Source organism: Phyllopteryx taeniolatus, chromosome 10, assembly GCF_024500385.1.
Source record: "Phyllopteryx taeniolatus isolate TA_2022b chromosome 10, UOR_Ptae_1.2, whole genome shotgun sequence".
In the NCBI taxonomy this organism is placed as follows: Eukaryota; Metazoa; Chordata; class Actinopteri; order Syngnathiformes; family Syngnathidae; genus Phyllopteryx; species Phyllopteryx taeniolatus.
In genome coordinates, this window is record NC_084511.1 from 22614859 (window position 1) to 22635562 (window position 20704).

A 20704-nucleotide genomic window follows, 5' to 3' on the forward strand; every position below is an offset into this window, starting at 1 on the left:
GCAACTGAGCCGGAACTGGAACCACACTGCCTGCATCGAAGTCAGGCAAATGTACCACACTAAACCATCAGGGATCCATGGAGAATAATGACATTTTAATTTAAAAAATGGAAGCTCTCTCTGCTTGCTCAAGAAAGACTGGACTATTAGCAATATTAGAAAATAATGATTGTACAGTACTCAGAATACAGGGACCCCTGCTGTTTGCGGCGGATAGGAGCCGAGCCATGCTGCGACTCGCTAAATTCCACAAATAATTGTTGCACCTTCCTTTTGTGATTATGTATAGGTGCCACAAGATGGAAGTAAACACTTGAAACAGAGAGGATCATAGAGCATCAACACCATGCGTCTAGCATGTACACAATCATGAACCCTTGTTGCATAAATGAATGTAGTCAGTTGTTCATTTAAACAAACCACCTTCACATTAGCATCGTCAATGGTTTTAGCTAGCTTACTAGCCTAAATAACATGCTAGCACATACAGACATGACATCACACATGGGTAAACAAATGTGCACACTAGCACTTTAAACAAATGGTTATTAAGTCTTTAAAAAACATGTTTTGGCATTTACACGCAATAATGTTGGCAAAGTAGACTACACCGACTATTAATAACTTCATAGCAATGGAATCAAAAACACTTTCAGTCGCACTTTGACTGTGCACACGGTGCATTCAAGGACTGGCAACAACACAGGACATCTCAAATGCAGACGGAAAAAAAAACGTCATCAACAAATTACACTTAACCACAACACCAAGATTCCACCAAATGGCGGCACGTGTGAATATACGAATTTGTGAATGACAAACCGTGAATATGCAATAATAAAAAAAAAAAATTTGTAGGTTGTTTTCCTACGTGCTCATTGTGCAAACAAACTAATTTGAATGGTTTAAAAAAAATTGTGTTTTAATATTTTCCAGTGATTCTCAAAGTGCGGTTAGGGTACCACTACTGGTACGTGAGCTTCCTTCAGTGCTATGCGAAAGAATAACAGAATTTAATACATGTAAAATTAAGTACTTTTAAAACATTAAACACATTCAAACATTTTAGAAGGAATGAAAATATCATCTTATGGCAAAAAAATGAAAGGAGATACAAATGAAGTCTTATTACACATTTCACATTCAAGTGCAATACGTTTGCCTTTACTCTTTAAGAAGAGTTCGTTTTTAAAGATTTATTTAGGTGCCATTTTTATTTAACGTATTTGCAATAAGTTTTCCCTTTTCAATTTTTCCTTTATAGTATTTGGAGAGTATTTTTTTTATGTGGGCCTTCGTGTAAAATGTTTAAGAACCACTCTTTTTAGACATATGTCAAGTACTGATATTAGTTAAAAACTTTATGAAATGAAAAAGCAAAAACTTTAAAAATAAATATTACAAATTAAAGACTCTTCATGGCCACAAACCAGCTGAAAGGGAAGTCAAATCCAACCAAGGCCTGAGGGTTAAAAAGCTGAGTTAACCTTAAGTAGGAAAGTATTTCATAACGCGCTGGAATGAAGCCTCCGGTCGTGTCCGTCTTGAGTCACACGTCAACTACTTTAATGCGGGTTAAGCAACATCCAGAGTGGTTTGCAACATATTGAGAAGATGCATGTTTTTTTGCGGGAGTAAAGCTACAACCGGAAATGATTCCAAGTGTAGTAACAGATTAGGCATGTACAAACATTGAGTGACACACTTAGAGGGCCATAATTATAGTAGCTTTGTATTAAAGCATTTTAAGGCAGAAAGGCTTCATTCTGCCCAGTAAGCAGACACTTTTTCCACTTTTTCTCGCTTGCCGCTCACTCTTCCACTCTCTAATTTTTGTCAACATTCCATTTATTTCTCTCTTGCTCCCTGGCTATAAATATCCAGGGCACGTCAGATTGGAATAATTTTTTTTTTTTAAAGTGGCTTCATGGAAAAAGACAGCCGGCCGGGGGAGGTAAATATAGGTGTATGGGGGGTAAAATGGGAAAAGGGTGTGAGAGCTTGGGGCTTTTGCAGGGTTCTTAGTTTAAACGAAACCAGGTGTGTTGTTGGACCGGGATGGATGGCGGTTTAGGGGGGGTCGAGTGTGTGTGAATCTGTGAAGTTGTTGTTCGCTTGCCATTTGGACGAATTTTTGGGTATTTGGGCCGCAGACCAGGAATTCGCATCTCTAGACCGGGGGTGGGGGGAGTCGAGGAAATGGGGACTTTGCAGGGGGCCGGGGCGGGGGGTGGGGGGGGGAAGACGAGTGGGCGGTCCACTCCCTCCTTGCTCGCTCTCTCTCTGTGTCTCTGGCTCGCTCTCCCTCCCTTCTCCCGTCTGTTCAGCTGCTCCAACTGTCTCCCACTCACTGTCTCAGTGCACACCGCGTGGAGCTTTAGGGACCGCTTCCCCGCAGTCGGACTCACCGGGGTCAGGCCGACAAACACGACACAGACATCTGAAACAAGACTTGCTGGTGAGTTCTCTTAACTTTATATAACAGTTTACATCACTGTTTAATAACCCTCGGGTCTTGTTCAGTTGTACAACCCTTTCAGCTTGTTCGTGTCCATTTTTGGCCGCATTGAGACATAATCTGGAATCTGAAAACAGTTTTTGAAAAATGTTTTTGCTTGTATTTTCAATAGAATTCAATTCATTTGTTTCATTCAAACTCAAGACTTAACACCATCAAGTTTTTAACTAAATCAGACAGTCAATCTGAAAGTGTGGTATTAGTACCACTAGTGGCACGGAGGCTCTCTCTAGTGGAGAATCACTGAAGTAAATGTCCAAATTGTGCGTGTTTCACTGGTTTAAACTTTTTTATAATCCACTGTAGTACATTTGTTGAGTACAGTTCAGTTATATTAAACTCAAGTACAATTCAATTGCATTTAATCTTTTAGAACTGTTTTCAACGATTTACCAAGGTAAACTTTGTATTTTTCATTTTAATTGAATTCTGATTTAAGTATTCTTTTTTCTTTTCCTATATTTAATCGCAGTGTTAATGTTCAAACTGTGCAGAATGTTAAAATGGCCTACACAAATATTAAATATACTTTTTAGGAATAAAACCTGACTTGTTTTTGATGAGCATTTCAGCCTACTACACAACTGTATTTTATTGTTGATCAACGTGGTGGTACTTTTAGAGCCAGGTTTTTTTTTTTTTTTTTAGATGGTAGTTGATGTAAAAAGTTTGAGAACCACTGGTATAAAGTAGCCATTATCTTTTTTACCCTTCAAACGGACAAATTGTAAAGCAACCTCCAAAATGAACATTTTTATGTAGTCTCATTACCACTTTTTTTTTTTTTTTCTTAAACATTGCTAAAACTACAGTTTTCTACAGTCTGGGAGGTTCCTCTTCTTAAATTAAAATGTATTTCTTCTTCATGGTCATGGATGCATAGAGTAGCCACAAATTGTGCTCAAGTAAGAGTCCTGTTACTTTAGAATAATAGGACTCAAATAAAAGTAAAAAAATAATAATCAATCAATCCAAATAATTACTTGACTAAGTATTCAGTAAAAAAAAAAAAAAAAAAAAAACACTCAAGAGCTAACTGGTGAGTTTTTTTAATCAAAGCATGAATATACCTAGAGAAGAATATAAATTGTGAATATACAAATTCAGATAATGTCACTTTAACAGAAACAATAAATTAAATATTTATAAGATAAGATAAGATAAAGCAAATTCTGCCACAAGAAATTGTCTTAAATTAACTTTCTTTGTTTTCAGTCATGAAAAAGCACAATAGGCTCACCTGGCAGAGATTACAGAGCCATTCTTTTCTCTGTTGTTCCACGAACATTTGTCACTTTGAAAACTTTGCTTCTGTGTGAGGCTGCGGAGATTTTGTGTACGGTCATGTGACTGACTGGCTCCGTTTGATTGCTCAAATGGAGTTAAACAACACTACTAGTTCTATTGGATTAGTGAAAGACATCTTGCTGACAAACCAAAACATATAGATTGTGAAAGCAATAGTAGAGTAATGAAAATAAAACTAGCAAGCATAATGTAGTTTATTGTAACAGAGCAAACGTTGCTGCATCCTCTCAAGCTAAGACCTTTTTTTTTTATATTTATTTATTTATTTTTTGCCTACATTATTTTGCTGATCGGTGGTTTCTACTGCAGTCATGTCGTATTGTGGAGGCAGACAGCCAAACAAATATATGTATAAAGTTATTTTGAAACTGCTCCGTGTTAAAGGAATTCTCACGGTTTTGGGGTGGCCTGCAACCCTGTGTCCCACTAGAAAAGATCCAACCAGATACATTTTTTTATTCACAGGTACGTTATAAGGGTTATTTTAGCTTTCAATACTTTATTTGCGTCCTATAGCTAGAAAAGGTCTACATAAAAACAATGTATTCTTCTTATTTGTAGTAGTTTGCATAAGTAGCATTAGTAGTGTCGCAATCCCTCCACTAATATGACAGCAATACATTTCTCGTTGCCCCCGAACCCCCCCACCAAATTCTGGGTCAAAAGCTATCCTTATTTAGTAGTGTATGCTGTAGAAATTGGGTGGCAGGCAATAAATGGCCCACGGGCCAGACTTTGAACAACCGTGGCTGAAATGAATGGTGGTGTATCACTGTAACTGTGAGAGAGGTGAGAAGAACCACGTCACGTGACTGCACCAGTGCTCTACTTTTGGAGTGGCAGTACAGTAATGTGGGCCCATAATCACTGTAGTCGACTTCTTGGCTCCGTGTTGCAGTGGCTGTAATAGGAGGGTAGACATACAGTGTGATTGTACTGCGTCGTCATCTCAACTTCATACAGGAAGCGACTGCAGGGTGATCCAGGTCAAGTGCTAGAGTTACACTAAAACATAAATTGAAGTCAGAAGTCTTAGTCGAAAACACTGCTGTCAAATGCAAGACCGGGGGCCAAATCCAGCTTGCAGCATCATTTTATGTGACCCACTAAAAGAAAATAAAGTGTCTACTTCATGTTTCTTACTAAACGGGCTTGTTCTTTTCGTTTTGGAAGAAAATTAGCTCTGGAAAAATTAAGGCACCACTGCAAGATTAAACATCCATCCATCCATTCTCTGTAGCATTTATCGTCACTAGGGTTGCGGGTGTCCTGGAGCCTATCCCAGCTAACTTTGCATGCATGCAAGTCAGGTTCATAGAAGACACTCAATTGTCCTTAGGAATGTAAGGACAATGAATGTAAGTGTAAATGCTCGTTTGTCTATATGTGCCTTGTGATTGGCCCACTTCTTGTTCAAAATTTCTACAGAAATCGCCATTTCTACAATAGTGTATCAAACACATTAATCTATATGGCACAATTTGTGCGTTAATGTGTGTGTCGACTATTTGCTTATGTCTCCTGTTTATCGTGGGGAATACGTTTCAGATCAATTTGCGATAGGTGAAAATCCACAGTATACATCATTTTTTAGAATAGATTGACCCCTCACACACACTTTAAACATATTAGAACTTTTAAAACACGGTTTGAAATATTCGTTAGCATGCAATCTTCACACTTTAAACACATTTAAACTTATTAAAACACACTGAAGCATTAGCACACTGCATTAGCACACTGTCAAGAAATGGATACTGTCGTATAGCATCACTTTGAGGAAATGCAAAGAAGACTCGCTTGCACAGTTCTCTTCAAAGAAGATGCAAAGTGTGCCTGGTTGCAGCTGTTTATAGGTCACTTCTCGTTGACGTTTTCTGTAAAACTGACAAATAAATGTAACATTGTATTTTCAAACACCCAAAAATGAACCCAAACCAACTACGAACAAAATTCAGCTACCTTAGTAATATATAATGTGAAACGCCACAGACGAGCTAGTGGAAATTTGCGTCACTATCACAGTAATTCTAAACATTCAAACAAACGATAGCATACAAACAGCATACAACAACACTCACAGGTATACATTCTCTCTGCTCTGTGGGAACGACGGCTATGCCTTTTCTTCTTGCTCTTAAACTGCATTTCTTCCAGTTGAGTTCAGTGCTGCCCCACGTGTTGTGGTACAACATGGTGCTACACTGAAGGCGCATGACTTGCAGGGAACCCCCACATATTAGTGGTTGGAGATTTGCGAATTTGCTTATATTCACAGATTTTTTTTGTGTGTGCCAAGCATCTAGTATTTTGAACTGAGAGGAGGAGCTTCATTTAGTCAGGCAATCAGAGATTTTTGTTGGCAGATCTGTATTTTTCGCCCATAGCTGGGGTTCATTGTACCGACTCAGGTGAGAAAAGCATCAGGAAGGCAACAAACTGTCGTCTTCTTCCTTGTTGTCAGCGCAGATGACAAATAGGGACTTTGACCCACTTTACAGGGTGGGCCGGTGGAGCATTACAGTGGGGCGCTTGGTTCTAGAACAGAATTTCTCACGAGAGCCACCGGCATCCATCACCGTTGGATTTTGTAGTTCGACCGGCCTCAGCGGTACCAGGGTGTGCTCCGGCTTCTCCGTGCCCGGCTGAGCGGAACAACACAAGAGCCGCTCATGTGGACGTGCGTGTGTCCGTGTGTGGTCCCTGTGTGTGTTTTCCCAAGTCCGCAGGTGGTCACTTGTGTAAGCGAGCTGACATTTTGCCTGTTAAATTGGGCTTACTGGCAATTTAAAAATGAACCCGCAGAGGTCAGGCCCTGAATCTTTATTGGATTATGTCCAAGTCCTGGTGGGGTGTTATTAAATTAAATATATGTTTGTCTTTGCCAGAGGCGACAAGGTAATCATACTCTGTACATAATTAGAAATACTGATACTTCTATTAAAAAAAGACTGGTAAAAGTAGAAGTACAGATTCAACTCCTTTCAGTAGATGTAAAAAAGTACAGACTATGGACTATAAAAGTCAATTACATTGAAACAATACCCTGACTTTACTTCTCTCTAGTTCTGTATTTATTACGTCATATCACCATTAACGGAGGTTGACTCACATTCACACCTACAGGCAATTTACAATCCTCAATTAACCTAATAACTATATTAATAGTTGAAATATATTCCGCAAAGTGTGATCCCCAAACAGTTGAATATCATTTCAAATTTGTCTTACAACATAACCCTTAAAAATAAATGGCTTACATTAAAAATGCATCAGAAGTGTGCCTGTACATGCATGCACTTTGTGGTGAAGATTTTCTGTACCTTCCACTAACAACCCAGGCTAAACTTTGCTCCTCCCTGACTTACAAAACTACTCTCTCATTTGAGATGTGTCACTTCAACATACGTCCTCAGACCAATTCCTGTTTAGACGGGCTTTAGGGCTTTACCTCCATCTTGGAGCATTATGGAAAGAAAACGAAAAACATTATTAGGTGAGTTTTTTCGGCAAATAAAGGAGAATAGGTTCCAAAATAGGAGAATTTGTGACAATTGTTTAAATCATTGATTAAATAAATATAATGATAATAATGCTGTTTAAGCAATTGTTAATTTTATGTGAAAAAATAGTTATTGATTTCAATAATTAATACTTTGTAAAATAAATTTTACATGTGTTAAATGTATAGGTAATTGTTCATTTTATGAACAAAAAACTTTTCCCAGTTTAACAATTAATTAATCCTTTCTTAAATAAATGTTAAATGTATAAGCAATTGTTTATTATAGGCACAAAAAAATAATTCAGTTAGAAATAAAACTTTAAAAAAAAAAATAAATGTGTTAAAATAAATGTTAAATGTATAGGCAATTTTTATTTTATATACATGTTTATGTTAAAAACAGGATACATTATTACTCAACAATTTTAGGAAAACCCGACTAAATTCATGCAACAAATATCACAGGACTCTTAATAATGTAAAGATGGCTGAATGTAGCCCATGGGCCATACTTTGCCCACCCCTGCCTTATACAAGCCATGGGGGGTTTTCCCAGAAAAGTGATACTCTGGGAACCACAGCCATGCCAGGGCATCCCAGCTGAGAACTGGCGTCCAAATCCTCACCGCGGCATTCCAGATGTCCGCCAACACCCATTCATGCATCCCCGCCGGCCACAGTCGGTGACCTAACCCCAGACGGATTGCTCACTTTGTTTTCAGTAGTTTTGTTTTACATTTTGGACAGTCCAGCAGAAGTGACAAAAGTGCGCACACGCTGTACTCACGTAAGTAGAAGTACAGATAATTGTGGCGAAAAAGACTGACAAAAGTAGAAGGATGGATTCAACTTCCCTTTTATTTTATTGTTCTGCTCCTGGTGTGTGCGCCTTGGCCACCTGAGGGCAGTGTAATACAGACATTTATTTGTCCTCAGTAAGCTGCAGTAATATTAAAGTGGCACGAAACAGGACCCAAAAATGTCATGTTAACAAGCCTGCCAAATTTGAACGAATAAAAAATGTTGCTAAGTATATAAAATCAGGCTTCAAAACTTGAATAATATGGGCCACCTCTCAGCTCTCTGACGCTGTGGGCGCGTGGAATGGATGCACCAAAAGGAATCAAACATACTGAGGGGTTGATAGCTTACACGATGTAAAATCACGTTAGGAGGCTCACCTTCAAAATTGAATGGTTATTGTGGACTATAATCATAAAAATAAGTCAACTTACCCTCGTTTTTGGTGACATAATGTCACAGCCGAACACGGCACTTGACGACAGCGGGACGGTTTGTTAGACAGTCGGCACTGCCCTAGTCACTAATATCAAATTACCCACAAAGCCATGTTGTCTCTGGTGAAAGTTTACAAAATTGTCCGTCGTAAAATGCGCGCTGCAGAGTCGGCCGGTGGTGTTGATGTTCAGCTCGCCATCTATGTGTGTCTAAAGTCAATCCATCGCTTTTTTTAATTACCTCATTTTTTGGGAGCTTAAATCCCATCACCGAGCTGTTCTGTAAATTAAGCCATCGTTAGCTTGCTAACTCCACGCTGGAGTTGTAAATGGGCCTTGTTATGGAAGCTAAGCACAGCTAACTCACAACTGAGCAGCATAGCCAAACGAAACGACGTCACTTTGTCCTTATATAGTGCCATAGCGTCACGGGGCTGTGTTTTAGTCCGGCCCACAAAATCAGGAAAATTCCAATGGTGAAAAAAATGCTTAGGCTATATCTCAAAGCACTGTATTGTAATAAGTCTTTGCATATCTTTTCAGCACTTCAAATATATACAATGTATTGAGATAAAAAACAGGGATATTTGCTAAGTGCCACTTTAGTTGTTTTTCTGAGAGAATATATATATATATACCTGTGGGTATTGTTGTATTGTCTGTCTACATCTGTTGCTGCACCGTTTGTATTCAAATATCCATTGTTGCAGCAATGGTACTTGTTAGCTTGTCCATAGTGTTTTGCATTGTTTGTTAGCATTAAGCTATGTAGACTTTACTCAGGCAAAGCTATTTGGTTGTTTTAGATAAACTGAAAATTGTCTTTGTGTAATTTGGCATTGAACAGCTTGAAGCATCTATTTGGAGCATTAATACAACACTTTTATCTCAAATATTTGCTCACAAGTCGAAGCAAACAATTGGCCGAACCTCTCATATCTTGAAAAACTCCTAAATGAGGTCACTGATCATATCTCATTTTCAAATGTAGGAAGTACAAGTAAAAAAGTTGTTTAAAAAAAAAAAAAAAATAAAAATACACAAGTAATATTCAGATTCCAGAAAAATTTAGTTGAGTAGAGTAATCATGTGTTTGTACTTGGTGACTTCCCACCATCGCAGTCCAGTCAGGTCACGTAGCACTGGGTGTCTTGATTGCACACTGGTATGTTATGCCTCTCAAGACCTAAATAGCTCGTGATGTCACGCTCCTGTCTTGAGGGTTGACCACGTCAAGCCCGTGGCCTGAGCTTTGTCTTGTGAGCAAGCGGCCGCTGATTATAACTGCCTGTCACGCGCTCAAACTCCAGCTGACTTTGCATGTACTCGCGTGGCCCTTTTACAGGGCAAGGAGCCATTTTGAGTAACTTATGTTGACAGTAAATGCGTCCTAACTGTAAGGTTGCACAATCGTTTAATTTCTCCCAGCCAATAGAGGATAACAATGGAAACCATGCATCCATACATTTTCTATACTGCTTATCGCTTTAGGGTGGTGAGTCAGCTGATGCCTATTTCATCTGACACCTTTAGTCTTGTAAATTACAACTTTTGTTCTTAAAATATGCAACTTTATTCTTCTAATTTTTCAACTTCATCTCTAAAATATACAACTTTATTCTCATAACATTACGACTTTAATGTTGAAAATATAAATGTTTTTCTCTTGAAAATATACAAATTTAGTCCCGTAATATTCAAATTTATTTTGTCAAACATAAACAACTGCATTCGTGTAATATTAGGACTTTAATCTCTAAAATGTACAATTTAATTCTCCTAATATCACGATTTTAATCTTTCCTTTACAACTCGATCAGCCTTTCACCGGGCAAGAGCCATATGTAGCTACTTGTCTAAATGCGCCTGAACTAATAGGTTGTTGAACCCAGATTATTTTTTTTTTAAAAGAATTAAGTGTGTACATTACTAAACTTAACATACAGTAATAATATGGAGTAGTACACTATGAGTTTAAAGTCTTAATCATACAAGAAAGAAAGTTGTATATTTTTGAGGACTTGTACTGTATATGACTTTCACCAGAAAGCCAATGTTATCATAACTTAACGTGACGTAAACTAGTCACTAATGCAGCCCAACTCCTATACTTGAACATTTAAGCCCCATTCAGAGGGCAGGCTGTTGCAGTCTGCCAGGCTAAAGATACAGAGGGCTTTCTGTGCAGCGCTAATAGAAAAAAAAAAAAAAAAAAAGTATTTGTGTAATGTTATGTGCAGCTGGAGGACATCACGGTGTTTATGTTCTTCTACCTGGTGAAAGTCACTCTCGTCAATTAGCAATCAAGGCCACACTGTTTGGCTGACAAACAGGCCAGCCAGTCCAAGCTAACTGTTTTTTTTTTCTTGGCCTCAGTGACAGTTGGTTTTATTCATCATTTGGTTGGTGTAATGGCGGGGTTCGCAAACTTTTTGGGTCCAAGGAGAAATTTTCTCAAGGACTCCCTCATAACCCTAACACTAATTAAATATAACTACCACGTGTATCCATAAATTCCAAAGGATTTTTGAGAAAAAAAATAGTGCAATGTTACAATAACAAATTATTATATTTTTTTCTGGGGAAAGAGTTGTAATGCTAGGAGAATGAAGTATTTATTTCAAGAAAAAAAGTCACAATATAATGATATTAAAGTCAAAGTTTAAAGTCATATTTTAATTTCAAGGTTCAAGTTGAGTTTTACCACTCCCACAAGCTTTAAACACATTGAAACAAACTTTTTTTTTTTTTAACATATTCCTCAGTGTCTACTCCCACACTCTTGCTGTCAAGAAATGGGAGACTGTCATACAACATCAATTTGATAAAATTAAAGAGGACTCGTGTGCAATTCTCTCAAATAAAGGCCAAGCGTGCTTACACGCAACAAATACTTAATACAACAAAAACAATTACACATTGTATATTTAAACACCAAAATGTTTAACCAAACCATACCATTTTGTCAAACAAAAGTCTGTTATCTTAATGCTAATATATAATACGAACTGTCAAGCTTACAGAATTAGCATAGATGTTAGGGTAATTCTAAAGCCGAACACAAACAGAGCAGCAACACATACAAACATAAAATACTACAATACTCACAGGCATATTTTCTCTTTGCTTCGAGGGAACAACGACTATTATTGCTGCTTAGTAGGGGACCTTCTCTGCCTCTTCTTCTTGCTGGTAATTCTGCTGCATCCCTCCCAATAGCACTCAGTGTAAGGGTTGAATGGCACCATTGTGGGGGCTCTATGACATCTCTAATGTTGCATATTTGTTTCTTCCCTCAGATGCTGATTGACTAGGCAACCCATCCAAAGTCAACTGCCTCTCCCCTGCCTGTGTGTGTGTGTGTGTGTGCGTGCGTGCGCGCATGTGTGTGTGTTTATGCGTGTTCTAGTCTCACGTCGGTAGTATGCAGGGGGCGTGTGTGTCAATCGTGTGCGTGTGCGTGCTCCTCCACAGTGTTATTTCACAGCCGCCCAAAGAAATTGACACCCAAACGGTACGGATGCATCAATTATCCCTGTATACTGGAGCTCTCCCTTCTAACATTTTAAAGAGCTGTCTTATGTTTTTGTTTTGCAACATTTTCTATGTACGTGCAGTGCATGCAGGCTTTCACAATGTTCCCTTTCTGCTGATTGGTTAGGGGGCTATTTTACTCCTGTTTCTTTTGGCCTCGCTTTACTTTCCATCAAACTCACATGCAGGTACATTTTGCCACAATAATAATAGTCATATACTAATTATACATCTGAAAAAAAAATATGGAGGTGACATTTGGGTAGTTAAAATGTCACAAGTCACATATTATCTTTTCAGCTACATACAACTACACAGTCACACTATTATCCACAATGCATTTAACATACTGTTAAGACGTACAATTTAGTTGTCTATTTTATAGGGTATTATTATTACCGTCTGTTCCTTTCCCCTTGTCCTAAAGTGTTGTTTTTATTTTGTTAAATACTCTGTATTTTATTTTCTGGACTTAAGTTTGTCTCACTGCGTTGTGCTCTTTCTAGGAATGCACAGATGGCTACCACTGGGACCCTCAGACGGAGCACTGCAAAGGTAAAAGCAGGAAAGGCATCATTTAAACTTAAGATATCCTTCTTCTTCTTCTGTTTCTTCTTCTTCCTCAGCACCATTTGTGTTACGATATCACTCACTTAAAGGGTTCTAAATCGATGCTAACTGTTAGCATGTCAGTGGCATTTCCCATTATGTGATCGCTTTAAACTAGTGGGTGTTCTTATGGCAACGTCAACCGGGAGGAACATGAAACAGCTTGAATTGTTCACTATCTTATTGTGAAGTGAGTTGAGTTCACTGTCACCATTCAACGCTCGGATCGCAAGTTTCCGCTCCCAAGTCAAAGAATAACTTCTCTTATATCGAAAAACTCATATGTAAGCATAGGCAATTATTCTGTTATAACAATGCTGTCCCTGGGTGTGTGACGTTGGCACATCTGCGCCCCTCAGACATAAACGAGTGCGAGACCATCCCGGACGCGTGCAAGGGGGAGATGAAATGCTTCAACCACTACGGAGGCTACCTGTGCCTCCCCCGCTCCGCCTCGGTCATCCCGGCCCCCGAGCCCCCCATCGCGCCCACTGAGGCCTTCAACCCTTGCCCCCTGGGCTACGAGCCTCAAGGAGACAACTGCGTGGGTGAGTGTGGGCCGTGGACAGGTGGTCCCAGGGTGGTCTTTGTGTGGATTTCATGTCAGACAAGTGGCCGGAACAGGTGTTAGTGGGGTCTGGGTGGGTGTCAACGAGTGTGGTTGTCCCTGTGGTGGTGTGTGTGTGTGTTTGTTTAGGGGTGGGTGGGATGAATGTTAGGTTTCTCACGAGGACAGCTGCTGTGTTGCAGGCATGACAAAAAAAAAAAAAAAAAAGTCCCACTTTTTAATGTTTCTAAACTTATCTCCATGTTGTCGCATATGGAAACCCGTTTAAACATTTATTCAATTATGTTGATGTCCAGCTTCGGGTTCATGTACTCGTAGGCTCCGTTTTCCTCACTAGGAAGACAATTCAATGCAACGATTATGTCTTATTATTTGTGTTTTTTCCACTACTAGATTCTAGCGAGGCATTTATTCCGGAAAACACAACTTTATTCTCTAAAAAAGCAGGACAAAATCTTGAAAGAAATTAGCCTTGTTTAAGTTAAATTGTGTATGTTTATACATTTTAAATGTGTTTAAAGTGTGCGTTTACATGGTCTCGCTACATTGATTTTCACCTATCACGGTTGGGTCTATGTAACCACCGCAATAGGGGTTCCCTTTACAAATACAAATTGTACTTCGACTCACAGACGTGGATGAGTGCGAGCGTGACGAGCACGACTGCCAGCCCAGCCAGCAGTGCATCAACACCCTGGGTGCCTTCACCTGCCACTGCCCCGACGGTTACCGCAAAGTGGGCACCGAGTGCATCGGTGAGGCGGAAAACATTTTTGCAAGAGGTTGAAGAAGTCCTCTGATTATTGAACGGCTGCCGTCTGCTCCTTCGCCAGACATCGACGAGTGCAGGTACAGGTATTGCCAGCATCGCTGCGTCAACGTTCCCGGGTCCTTTACGTGCCAGTGTGAGCCCGGGTTCCAGCTAGCGGGAAACAACCGATCCTGCATCGGTGAGTGGAAATGTCTGCGTTGAATTTTGCTAAGGATCAAAATGGGGTTTTGTAAGCTTGTTGAACCCTAAAATTGGATTTCAGGCATTAGTGTTTGGGTGACCCATGAGTGTGACAAACTTAATTTATACCCATGCATTCTTTTTTAAATTAGATTTTTTTTAAATTTTTTTTATGGCACTTATCCTCAATATGGTCACAGGTAAGCTGGGGTCTTTCCCAAGTGACAGACAGACAGTGCACACCCTTATTTTGTTTATATATATATATATATACATATATTAATAGCTAGATAATAATAGATAATAGCTAGATAATAGCTAGATTAATAATAGCTTTTGTGCAATCTTCACACGCAGTTGGCTTACCTTCCTTCCTAGCACTACAGCTCCCTTGCTTTCTGTCGCTTGCCCTTTTAAAAGTACCACAAACATGCAAAATAATTTTTTTGTTGTTGTTTTTTTTTTTAATGCAAAATTAGGTACAAGTAACAACAAAAACAAACCCCCCCTAAAAAAATTCAATCAATATAATAATGTGTTGAAACGAAAGGCTGACGGTGGGTTGTTTCCGTGGCAGATGTGAACGAGTGCGACATGGGGGCTCCGTGCTCTCAGAGGTGTTACAACACGTACGGCACCTTCTTGTGTCGCTGCGACCACGGCTACGAGCTGGGGCCCGACGGCTTCGCTTGTAATGGTAGGCGCCAAAACCAATGAAGCCTTGATAGGACATTTCGCCGTGACGTCACGGGTTAAAAAAAAACGCTGAAGCTTCTGCGTGTGACGTCATGGTGAAATCCTATTGAGTAATTGAGTGGACGGAGTTTGAGTGACAGCGTGTTGACTGTGACAGACGTCGACGAGTGCAGCTACTCCAGCTACCTGTGCCAGCACCAGTGCGTCAACGAGCCGGGCAAGTTCTCCTGCGTGTGCCCCGAGGGATACCAGCTGCAAGGCACGCGACTCTGCCATGGTGAGGATCCGCGCCTCCGTCCGCTCGCACCCACAGAGAAAAAAGTGCAATACTTTTTAGAAAAAAAGTTTCATTTGTTTTTGAAAAAAGTTACAAAAAAAATTTAAGTTAAATATTTTGTGGAAAAAAAAGTTTTTTATAGAGTTTCCCTATATATTCTTTTTAGAAAAAAGTGGAATTATTTTTTCCAAAGTTAAATATATTTGAGGTTCAGTTTTTATTGATTATCTCTAATAATTTTTTTTAGAAAAAAAAGGTGATTTTGTTTTTTAAAGAAAATGTTATCTTTTAGGAAAAGTTTTTTTTTTTTTTAGAAAAAGTAAAATGTTTTTGAGAAAAAAATTCATATTTTTTAAAGACACAAAAAAATGTTTTTTTTAGAAGAGTCATTCTTTTATTATTATCTTTTTCGGATAAAGTATTTATTTTTAACCTATCTATTCAGTTAAGGCAACAGAGAACATATTCTCTTTTGCAATGCTGACCTGGCAATTGTTTAGAGGAAAATTTTATGTTTTTTGGAAAAAGAATGGTGTTTACTTTTTTTATATATACAGTATTTTGGGGGAAAAAAGGTAAATACAAAAGTTGTGTATTTGAGGAAAGGAAGGAGGAAAAAAGTATATTTTCAAGAAAAAAAGGAATATGTTTTTGAGAAAGTCAAACTTTTGGTTTGAAAAGTAGTATATGTTGAAAAAAGTTGTATATTTGAGGAAAAAAATCATGTGTAAAATTTTCAAGATACAAAAGAAATAGCTTTTCAGGAAATAAAGTTGTGGATTTCTGAGAATAAAAGTAAAAAAAAAAAAAAAAAAAAAAAAAGTTGTAAGGTTTCCCTCGACCCTAAAAGTTTGAAACCCTGAGGACTAAAAATATCCTTTGTTGGCTGCGTAGATATCAACGAATGTGAAACAGGCGAGCATCAGTGCACGGACACGCAGACGTGCGTCAACCTCCACGGACGATACCAGTGCGTGGACGCCAACCGATGTCTGGACCCGTACGTGCAGGTGTCCGAGAAGTGAGTGCCTGCTCTCAAGCATGCACACACACGTATTCTCCCGATATGTTTGGCCATCATTAATATTCCAATTTTTGAGAAAATCTCATGCAGCATTTTACAGGATCCTGGTAACTTGTAGCAACTGTACATTTACAACACCGCATATAATGTCTTGAAAAAGTGTCTGAATACATATATACATGTCATTTCAGAGAAAAACGTTTATTTTTTAAGTAACTAAGAAAAAAACCAAATCAAATCAGAATACAATGATTTGATTCCTTTTTAACCGCTACATTTATAGATGCAAGTTAAAACTTGACCATGCAAAGTGAAAGGAATATATCAACAACATCATTTTTGGGGGGAGAAAGTAACATTTGGACAGGGTATGAATAATAGTAACAATAAACGTTGGCCTTAACTGTATAACATTTGAAATGTTTTTGCTCCTATATGTTTATTGTAAAATGATATTGACTTAATCATCAAGCTGGTGTGCATTTTGTGAAGCTTTTTGAATTGATGTTTGCTCTAATTAATGTAAGTCTGTTAGAAATGTCATTCAGACTTTCTAACCGTATTTCTAATTTGGAAAGCAAATGGTAACCAAACTCTGCTGACCTCTGCTGGCTGATTTACCAACTGTTATTTTCGACACCAATTCAAGAGAACTTGCTCCAGTAAAAAAGTTATTTTTATAACTGTGAAAGATAACAAAAGTTATATATTGTTAAGAAAAAAGTGAATTTTATGGGGGGGTGGGGAGTTGTATATTTATGTGTAAAATAAGTTGGATAAAATTGAGTAGTAGTTTTATATTTTCAAGAAAAGAGTTGTATATTTTAAGAATATTAATATATAATATTATTATAATCCTAACCAATATCCGAGGAATAAATATTTTATTTTGAAGGAAAGAAAAATGTCATATCTATTTGCGTAAAGTCTTGTGACCTTTGAGGAACGGTAGCTCAGCTCGGCCAACCTCTGCTGGCTGATTTGTGAAGAGAGCAGTTGTCATTTTGGCAACTACGTGATTTTTCAACGCGCGTATGTTTGTGCGCGCAGTCGCTGCGTGTGTCCCGTGACGAAGGCGGCCTGCCGAGATCTCCCGTTCTCCATCGTGCACCGCTACATGAGCATCACGTCGGAGCGCTCGGTGCCCTCCGACATCTTCCAGATTCAGGCCACCAGCGTCTCCCCGGGGGCCTACAACACCTTCCGCATTCGCGCAGGCGACCGCGACGGAGACTTTTACATCAGGGTGAGTTTTATATATATATATATATATATATATATATATATATATATATAGGTAGTGTTTTTCAAGTTATATACAAGTTTTATACTTTCAAGGAAAAAGTTGTGCTTTTGAGTAAAAATATTTAAAAAAGTCTACAAAATAGTTATAAATAAAGTGCATATTTTCAATACAAATGTAATATGTTTTTATGGAAACATTTGACATATTTTCGAGTTGTATATTTCTGAGATTTTGGGGGGGGGAAAAAAGTCCAGAAAAAGTTATATTTTAAAGAAAAAAAGTCAGATATTGTCATGAAAAAAAACTGTATATTTTTTGTGAAAAAAAAGTTGCATATTATACGAAACAAAGTCATCAGATAACTTCTTTTAATGAACATCTTTAATTCAAGTGATGATTTTTTTTTTTTTTTTTTTTTTAGAAAGTCATATTTTCAAGAAAATCTTTTTTTCTCAAAATATACATTTTGTAGGGGGGGGGGGTAAGTTTTATATTTTTGGTTGAAACATAGGGCATATTTTCAACCCCAAAAGTGTATTAAAAATAAAAGCTGCAAATTTTAGGCAGAAAAGGTCAGATAGTTTTGTAAAAAAAAAAAAAAAAAAAAAAGCCCTAACCTTGCAAGATGAAAAACCAAACGAAACGTCTCCTTTCTGTGCCGATATCATAAAATGAACTTGATGAGTCCCCATGCCGATCCCGAACTTGACCCTATCCTCCCCCCGCGTGTCCGCTAATGTTGCGCTTTGTGATGGTCGTCCTCAGCAAATCAACAACATCAGCGCCATGCTGGTGCTGGCCCGCGCCGTGTCGGGCCCGCGCGAGTACACGCTGGACCTGGAGATGGTCTCGGTCAACCCGCTGCTCAGCTACCAGGGCAACTACCAGAGCAGCTCCGCCCTCAGACTCTCCATCTACATCGGGCCGTACACCTTCTAACCCGACGACAACCGCCGGCCGGAAGAACGACGACGACGAACGCTGACAGCGACCAACAACCGGAAGAGGAGGCAGTCAGCTTATTATGTCTTTAAATATGCAAACACTTCTCTTTTGGATCTTTTTTTTTTTTTTTTTTTTTATTTTTTTTTTTCCTAACTCATGTCCACACTTCACACATACGGAAAGCCCTTTCAGCATTTATTCCGTATCCTACTAGTGCGCTGAATTATGAATGAAAACTAGTGCACTGGAGCATTCATTTCATATCCTTGATATCCAGCTGAAAGTCTATGTACTAGTGCGCTCTTTGGACAATTTAGCACACAAGTAGACTGGCTGTGTCCTATAGTCACAGAAAAAAAAGCGATTATACCACGCTTGTTTCTTCAATTTCTTGTTCATTCGAATGCCTGGCACCACGGAAGGTTTATAACACGATAAAAATGCCGCTGATTGAAAATGACTTGACATCAGCTCTTAAATTAAAGTCGATGTTACTATTTTGTTGTCATCATTATTTGTCCAAACAAATTTCATTTTAGTTGCACCAGGCATTAAAAATGAAACTGAAGAAACAAGGGTGGTCGAATATTTTTTTCCATGTCTGTACTCGTAATGTTTTTCCACTACTAATGCACATTTGGCCTATTTAATATGCAATTAAAACCTGACGAGTAAACTACTGTGCTGCACTAGTAACATTACTAGTCTCAACTCGTGTGTGATGCACTAGTAGCCTCCATACCAAGGATTTTGAACAAATGCTCAAACAGGAAAGTGCCCGAAGCATTTATTTGATATCCTTGACATCCAGCTTAAGGGCCATGTACTAGTATGCTCTTTGTCCTCACTGCTAGAACAACTCTGGGATATTCGTTGAACAACAACACGTTACTACTACATTGCCTTAACTGATTTTCTTTGTTCTTGTGACAGTGACAATTAAGTTCTATTCTATTCTACTAAATTCTACTAGGTAAAACTAGTTGACATCTGTGTTCTACTAGTGCTAGTCAAGAGGTGGGCATTAACTCGTAGAATTTTGTAATGTCACTAGTTGTACTAGCAGTGTGTAGTGGTCAACTTGTGCATAGTTTTGCCTCTCTAGTAGTATGTAGTTGTCCTGCTAGTTTGCAGAAATGTCATGGTAGTGAAGGGTAGTAGTGGCCAAAAAAACCCAAAAACTTTACTAGTAAGACACAGTTGTACAAAAGTGAGTCGACTTGTCCTAGTGAGGGCAAAGAGTGTACTAGTACATGGACCTCAAGCTGGATATGAAGGACGCAGACTAAATGCTCAACAGGCTTTTCACACGCATTGACAGAAAGTCACCTGTTGAAGGCTGATAACAAATGAGTAACACACGTGCGTGTGTGGGTGTGTGTGCGTGCGTGTCCACTCATCCCATTTCACTCTCTCACTTCAATTTTCTTGCCGTCATCCGCTGAGCACTAACTTCAACCCCTTCCTTCATTTTTCTTTTTCTTCTTAATGGCCTCCTAGATTTGTCACATTGCAACATCCCATTTGTACCATTTTTTTTTTCACTGTCTTGTTTTGAACCCCAATAAAAACAATATACTTGAATCTCTTATTTTGACTCCCCCCCCCCCCCAAAAAAGGTCATGTCAAATGTGTGTGTGTGTATATATGTGTGTATTCCTTGAATATAGAAATTTTTTTTCCTCAATATTTTTCTTTTCTACAAATACACATTTTTCTTTTTTTCTGAAAATATTTGACTTTTTTCATGAAGAGACATACCCATCTTGAAAACTCTGTACGTATGTTTTATTTTTTTCAAAATATGACTTTTCCTCACCCCAAAGTGCAAGCTGTTTTCTTGACTTTTTTCTGAAAATTTGAAATCTATTTTAAAATCTTAATTTTTTTCCCCTTCTAAATATATGACTCAAAAATGCGCTTTCCCCCTAAAATAAGCAACAACAACAACATTATGACCATGCATCCATTTTGTAAGGTCACAAGTGAGCTGGAGCATATTTTCCCAGCGGACTTTTTCGTGAGGTGGCGTACAGTGAAGCCCGGCTATTCATGGGGTTAAGGATTAGGATTGGCAAAAATCTGCAAGTAATTGACACTCCCCAAAAAGGTTTGTAATTGCCCATAAATGGCACAAGATGGTTGCGACCACTTTCCCCCCCCCCCCCCCCCCCCCCCCCCAATTGGGCAAAGCTATGGCCTAACTAAATGAAGCTCCTCCCCTCACTTCAACAGTTCCTTAGGACTTAGATGCCACAAGATGGCGTCAAAGCAATATTTTTCC

The 20704-nt window shown here is 38.6% G+C and overlaps 3 protein-coding genes across 4 annotated transcripts in view; 2 read left to right on the forward strand and 1 right to left on the reverse strand.

Annotated features, from left to right (window-relative positions):
- fibpa (fibroblast growth factor (acidic) intracellular binding protein a) overlaps window positions 1-12003 on the forward strand; it is a 32634-nt gene extending 20631 nt beyond the window's left edge. Inside the window, exon 11 of the mRNA XM_061786680.1 lies at window positions 11869-12003. Within this exon, the coding sequence (XP_061642664.1) occupies window positions 11869-11875 (7 nt within the window). The 3' untranslated portion in view covers window positions 11876-12003. The remainder of the gene's footprint in view (window positions 1-11868) is intronic.
- ccdc85b (coiled-coil domain containing 85B) overlaps window positions 1-20704 on the reverse strand; it is a 73021-nt gene that overhangs the window by 26636 nt on the left and 25681 nt on the right. The window lies entirely within an intron of this gene.
- efemp2a (EGF containing fibulin extracellular matrix protein 2a) lies at window positions 11944-20011 on the forward strand. Its single transcript, XM_061786678.1, has 10 exons — window positions 11944-12083; window positions 12610-12658; window positions 13072-13260; window positions 13913-14035; window positions 14114-14230; window positions 14810-14929; window positions 15086-15205; window positions 16100-16226; window positions 17280-17475; window positions 18241-20011. The coding sequence occupies exons 1-10, from the start codon at window positions 11994-11996 to the stop codon at window positions 18412-18414; spliced, it is 1305 nt and encodes a 434-aa protein (XP_061642662.1). The 5' UTR covers window positions 11944-11993; the 3' UTR covers window positions 18415-20011.

Bases quoted from the DNA above. Each gene is read 5' to 3' on its own strand.
- efemp2a (XM_061786678.1), top strand. From the start codon at position 11,994: ATGCAGGGGGCGTGTGTGTCAATCGTGTGCGTGTGCGTGCTCCTCCAC. The intron at 12,084-12,609 runs GTACGGATGCAT...TGCTCTTTCTAG, and splicing joins AAGAAATTGACACCCAAACG to GAATGCACAGATGGCTACCA. The intron at 17,476-18,240 runs GTGAGTTTTATA...GGTCGTCCTCAG, and splicing joins ACGGAGACTTTTACATCAGG to CAAATCAACAACATCAGCGC.